This window comes from Anneissia japonica, unplaced genomic scaffold, assembly GCF_011630105.1.
Source record: "Anneissia japonica isolate Jap-2015-1 unplaced genomic scaffold, ASM1163010v1 scaffold284795_len787576_cov167, whole genome shotgun sequence".
Classification (NCBI taxonomy): Eukaryota; Metazoa; Echinodermata; class Crinoidea; order Comatulida; family Comatulidae; genus Anneissia; species Anneissia japonica.
Window position 1 is genome coordinate 671,779 of NW_022685813.1, and position 6,681 is coordinate 678,459.

A 6,681-nucleotide genomic window follows, 5' to 3' on the forward strand; every position below is an offset into this window, starting at 1 on the left:
TTTACTGGTGGAATCACATACTTGTTTCACAGTGATGACTCGACCACTAAGGGATACCATCCGACGTACAGAATCATCAAGGATCGTTGAAAGAGATCAGTGCAGAAGAAACACAAGTCAAACAATCTTGGAGAATTTCCTAACGCAGATGCAGACATTGTGATCAATAGATTTGTACCAGAAGTCGTCACCGTCCAGTTATCCACAAAAAAGCAGAAATTGATCCGTAGATCATGGAACCAGAATTTGTTACTGTCCACTTAGTTCCAGAAGAAGACTAAAATGATTAATTACATCTGAAATTGACATTATGTGCAATCCTGTTTCCCTAAGACATCAAGAATATCTTTTAATCTACCAATTCGTTCTTATTAATGTTCACTGTAATATTACGATAATGATTAACATGATTATATTTATTAAATTTCTCCGTATGTATTCGCAAATTGTAATTTTGATTAGGGTTGCCTATATATTTTGAATAAAGTTTGAAGATTAAAATAAATTTTAAAAGTATTTTGTCATTTGAAGTAATATACGAATTGCCTACGTTTTTCAAACCAAACATAGTAAGTCTACTTTTCTTTATTGTAAACCTAGAGCTACGAACACACACAAAGCAGGAATTTTATACATCTAGGCCTAATTAGAAAGTTAAAAATTACAAACATGAACACGACAGCAGAAGAGCACGACCAGGCGCGTAAATATATGATCAAAGAAGGGGCATTAAACTTCTCGGAGTGGGCTAAGTACCACAAAGATTGCATCCACCTCAATCCCACCATGACTTAAAAACAGCACTCATAAACTTTTGAAAAGTTGTGGTGTCTTAATGTCTTAATAATAACAGTAAGACTAACGTTCAATTTTAATACATCAAATACTTAGGAGAGAATGGCAAATATCAGGAGATTCTACAACCATCTTGTCCCCACCATGGTTGGGGCTGGAGTTAATTTGACATTATGTCGTTCTATGTTAGAGTATAGTAGATCAAATAACTTTCGTACACCTATGCTGGAAATAGAGAGGATGAATACTAGGCGTGGCAACGACAAGAATGGTATGTGCCAATTTCAAATCAAACAATTAGGCTATGGGCCTGGCAACGACAAGAATGGTATGTGAATTTAGCGTTGGTAGTGGAGGAATAAAAACACAATACTAGAAAATTGAGGATGGGCGGTGGCCATGCCTTAAAGTTTGTACAAACTTACTTTGGTCTCCATCCACACACTTATTTATCAGATTTCTAATTAACAGTATATATGATTTTTTTTTTTAAAACTTTTGTAATATTAGTTAAGTTTGCATTCATTGTACTTTTAATGTTGTGTGTGGAAGGAAAACCAATAAAACAACAAACAAGATATTTAATTGATAAGCGTACAAAACAGTATTAATTCAATAATTGCCAAGTAAAATGTGAAGTTTTCTAGGCCTGTATATAAAGTGGGTGAGGTGGTGCGATGCACCCCACAACATTTGAAAAGGTCCACGTTTTCATGACAGTCAAGAATGCATTGTGATCGTGTACAGATTCATGTGTATGTAATAATGAATTGAAAATTCTTGATAGAAATTTGAATGGTATTTGTACATAAATATAGCAGTTTCTTTTAAATAATTGATATTATTGAGCACTACTGCAGTGGATTTGTGGGCTTTATAAATATTATTATTATTATTATTATTATTATTATTATTATTATTATTATTATTATTATTATTATTATTATTATTATTATTATTGAATGATAATGCCTCACCAAGGTACATGCCAAGGAATTTTGCAACATTTGATCGTTCAATTTTCTTATTAATAATATTTAACTCAGGAGAAGATAGATCAACTGGCTTGTGATTGAAAAAAATTTAAAAAAATAATTTGTTTTACTGACATTTAAAGTAAGTTGATTTGATTTGATTCAATTTGATATTATTTTTTTTTCAGATTGCAGTTCATAATTTGGAAGGCTCGATCAATGTTCTTATGACTACAGAGCACAGTAGTATCATCTGCAAATATAATATATTCAATATTGTCATCTACATAACTAATATCATTGATATAAATTTAAAAAATGCAGCAGTATACAGTAAGAGTATAGATCCTTGTGGAACTCCACATTTTACAAGCTTCTTTTTCGAAGCGTTACCATCAATACAAACAATTTAATTGTAGACCTCTAATTCCATAGTGTCTCAATTTGTCTAATAATATTCTGTGATTGATTAGGCCTATACCAAATGCTGTAGTTAAATCAGGAAATACTCCACTCTTTATGTTCAATAGTCGACGTAATCTTTTCAACAGAGTAAAGAAGGGCATGTTTAGTTGAGTAATGTTGTCGAAAACCGAAAGGTAATATATTTTGTTTGGCTATATACCACCCTTCCAAAACTTTGTATAAAGTTGGTACATATTTATATTTATTGTACTAATAGGTCAATGTTTATCATTAAATTTTTAACTAAAATTAAACAAAATTATTTGTCTTTTTTAATAACATTGATGTCGGTTTATTTGACTTATTTGAATATAGATTAGTCACAGAGGTATTGGAATTGACAAAGCAACGGATATGACTTGATTAAAAGAGCTGAAGTACAGTAGTACTGAAGATGATACGGATCACTGTAACGATGACGATACTGATGATAGAACGGTGGTGACATGTAGTCATTATAATAGTATTGATGATATTGATGATAAATTTAGCATGATGTACATTATGATTATTGGTTGGTACTGCCAAAGAAAAACTTACCACAAAGGCTAATCTGATAACCACCTAGAGCGAGTTAATCGTGTCAGACCGCATCAGACTACAGGAATTTATCATTGATAACCGTTCATGACTCGAGCGCATCCCGGATTATTCCATAGTTATGTAGTCAACGTGCCGGAAATACTGATTAGTGTATTTGATGAATCTTGGATTAGTAATACAAAGGAGTGTACAACGGATATATGAATGAGGTGCTGTAAAAAGCAATGTACAATCCTATTCACAAATATACCAATAGCCAAGTGGGTTCACATTATATTTTTTATAATGTTTATTGTGAATCCTATTTTCTCCCTTGATATTCAATAGAAAGTAGGCCTATATGTTAATGTTAATTACATTTTGGGTCCTATAAAAAAAAATTATAACATTTAGTTAAAAAATGTTTTTTTAATGGTCAAAATATGATTTCACTTTAGAAATAAATCGAAACTAATTATGTACAGACAATTTACTACAAAACAATCTTTTTATCTATTAGGCCCACTAATAAACCGATAAAAGAATCTATTAAGCATATGAGAATGGTAATATATTTGTAATCGTCTCTTAATAGGTGATGAAATAATTTTTTTCGTTGTGATGTTCAAGATAATCTTAATGGTTTAATATATACCAAACAAGTCAGTGGCAGATTTAAAGGGGGGAGGGAAAAATTAAATGGAGAAAGGGGAAAAAGGTTTTTGAAATTTAGGTCTGAGAGTGCCATTTCCGGCTATCTAAAGGTGCCATAATCAAAAAATGTTCTTAGTTTAGACTCTCCATCTGTGAAAGTCCCCCTGGACCTCCTCCAGCAGCGAATTCAAGGGGGTCCAGCCGGCTGTCCCACCCCCTAAATTTTTCTAAATAAAACAAATGAGGAAAAAAAAAGAAAATTCTACTCAAATTGTGAGTCTAAGAGCCTGCCATTTCTGACCATCTAGAGTTGCCATAATCCTAAGTTTTCGTACCTCAGCCCCACCTTGGTGATATAGACCCTCCATCTGTGAAAGTCCCCCCCCCCCCCGATGCCCACTATTTCCAATTCCTGGATCCGCCACTGCAAGTGATTTAAAAAAAAAAGGTTTTTATTGCTCAACACAGACAGGAAATATCTATGGATTGATGATCTTGTAACAGTATTTTGCAAGTACACCAACAATACAACTTTAATACACCTATACTTCTATTGGCATGACCTCATAAGGACGCACGCCATCCAACTACTCCAATGGAATAGTTGAATTGCAAAGGAAACCATAGAGATTATTAAGGGATACTGTGGGGTATGATGTCTCCTGGATAATAGTTTGAACTTTACCTATAGAAACCCACAGAAGTGCTCATCTGGTTTCTTTGAACCATAATCGTGATGATATCATTATTCGACCGTTGCACTGACTCATCTTAACTTAAGCCATATAGGGTAAAAGCAAAATCAAATTTTGCACTAAAAAGGTATGGTTCCGGTAGAGGGTATTTGATGAATGTTCCTACGTCCCATTGCGCGTCCGCCTGTCAGTGTTATAAATTTCAATAAACTGAGCTTTTTAAAGACATATAGGCAGATCTCACAATAATTTTTATCATTAAAATAATTATAATTATGAGTCATCAATCGCTTCATTCGAAGTATGGTATATAATGTACGAATTCCTGAATAATTATTTTCATATAAATATTATGTTTCGTATAATTGCATTGGAGTATCGTATATGTATGATATATTAAATTATGTTTTATATTAGTATCAACTACTGCATGGCCTGTGTTATTCGACAGCTGATTCCGAAACGAAACAAAATAGTTGAAGGTATCATAAGGAAGAAGAAATACATATACAAACTATAAGGCACAGGTACAGACAAAGAAAAGAGAAAAGATAATATTGAATTAATTCACGCAGCCATGGTTACACACACACACACACACCCCGCACACCCCCACACATACACCCACCCGCACACAAACCCCCACACACACATTAAGCCGGGTACTCACTGCGCCGTACGACCGTCACACGACGAATGCAACTACGCTCCGTGAACGCTAAACGACGCGACGCCGTCTGCTGATTGTCGGTGGTTGTCTTAACTGATCGTCATTAAAAACGATCAGTTGCGCACACGTCGTCGTGTTGCGTTCTTCCGACGACCGACGACCGTCGGGTGTAGTGAGTGCCCGGCTTTAGGCTGCAAAATCTTGAGCATGATGTTGAAGGCGGCAGCATGCACAAAGAAAAAGACGAATAAAAATACGAAAAAGGTTAAGGAGAAGGACCATATTATGGTAATTATCAGGAGAAATGTAGTAGGGATAAGAAAATTGCATAGGCCTATTCAACGTCCGTGAATTGACCCAACCGTTGGCTTACTCGAATTATCGACTGCCAAGGTTGAACTCTTAAGCTGACCACCTCCCGGTCATCTCACTCTACTATTATAAAGTACATATAGGTTCACTATAATTATATAATTGTATCGATATACTTGCTGCAATAATGATCAATATGGTTTATTTATATATTCCGTTCACACACCGGGACCATGGGAATGAAATTTAATCCCATACAATATATAAAGGAATTAACATTCTCGTTTATATAATGATATAATTCATCAGTCACAACTGATCGTCTGTCCATATGTTCATCATACAACAGCATATCCCACTATTAATCTAAAATAATATTGTATTTGTTGAGCTAAAAATAATTATTTGATTTAATTACTGGTTATTTATAATTAATATGACCTAACACTTTAATTCGTTAATTACCTTTTACGAATAAAAAATTCCGTTCCTCATTATAATGATTTTCTTTTTATTAAATTTTATTTCTTATACAATTCTATTTTGCATTTTTAAGTAACTTATTGGCATTGAATTCAGTGGCGTATCTACGGGGGGGGGGGAGCGGGGAGCACCCCCAAACAATTACTCGCGCCCCTCAGTCGCCCCCCACCAAATGAAGGTCAAGTAGTTAAAAATCACCTTATTTTGCGAATTAGCACCCCTCAACTGATCATCGAGCTCCCCCACTTCACCCCCCCCCCCCGTGAGCCCTCCACCTCCCATGTCAAGACTTCTAGATACGGTACGCCACTGACTGAATTAAACAAGAATTACCCCAGGTAGACATAAACAATACCGTTTCTAGTGCAAAACTAAAGCATTGTCCACAATGTCAAATTTTATGTGACAAACAACTCTGATATTCATATATTTGGGTGTAATATGACATCATCATGCCCATATATGGGCACCTCACTCACAATTGTGAGTTTAAAAAGTCTAAAAAATATGTCTCATTGGAAATTTATAACTTTCTGTATCTCATCCATTAGATTCATTTGATTAGATTGTCCATATCTTACCACATTAACACTTTCTACTAAATGATTTCTATCATTAGTTACTTTATCTAAACATATGCTCATCGCAAATCAGCACATCACCACGATTAATGTAGCCTAATATTCTTTAAGAATATTAAAAATACATACTTTATTCGACTTTATATAGAAAACTAATTTTACGCTGACCTTCTGTATGTGATAATTGGTCAGTTGCTCAGTTCATCGTACTCGTGGGCTGGATTATCAACGCACACGCTTATTGGAGGTTAAAACGGAAGTTGACGAAAGATGTCCTCACCTCTCATGCCGCTGCAAATATAAACGCCACCTCTTTTCAAAATTCTAGAGTAGAATTTCGAAGGCAGAATTATTAACACACTGTAACAGCAAAAAATTGAAGAAGATGCAGGGAGCATTAATACTAGTACTGTCTACATTCATCTTAAGAGGGTCAAGTTTTAAGGTAAATAGTTCACTTAGTGTGTATAAGCTGTTATGTAATGTCGCATATATATAGGTCTAAATAAATAAATATAATATATAGACCT

General features: G+C 34.4%; 1 protein-coding gene across 2 annotated transcripts in view; it reads left to right on the top strand.

Moving 5' to 3' along the window:
• Positions 1 to 6,457: 6,457 nt before the first annotated feature.
• Positions 6,458 to 6,681, top strand: part of LOC117112820 (A disintegrin and metalloproteinase with thrombospondin motifs 18-like) — a 21,037-nt gene continuing 20,813 nt past the window's right edge. For both annotated transcript variants that reach the window (XR_004446092.1, XM_033256003.1), the window contains exon 1: positions 6,458 to 6,596. Coding sequence is in view for 1 of the 2 variants with exons in the window: in XM_033256003.1 (XP_033111894.1) it covers positions 6,537 to 6,596 (60 nt within the window). In the remaining variant the exon portion in view is untranslated. The remainder of the gene's footprint in view (positions 6,597 to 6,681) is intronic.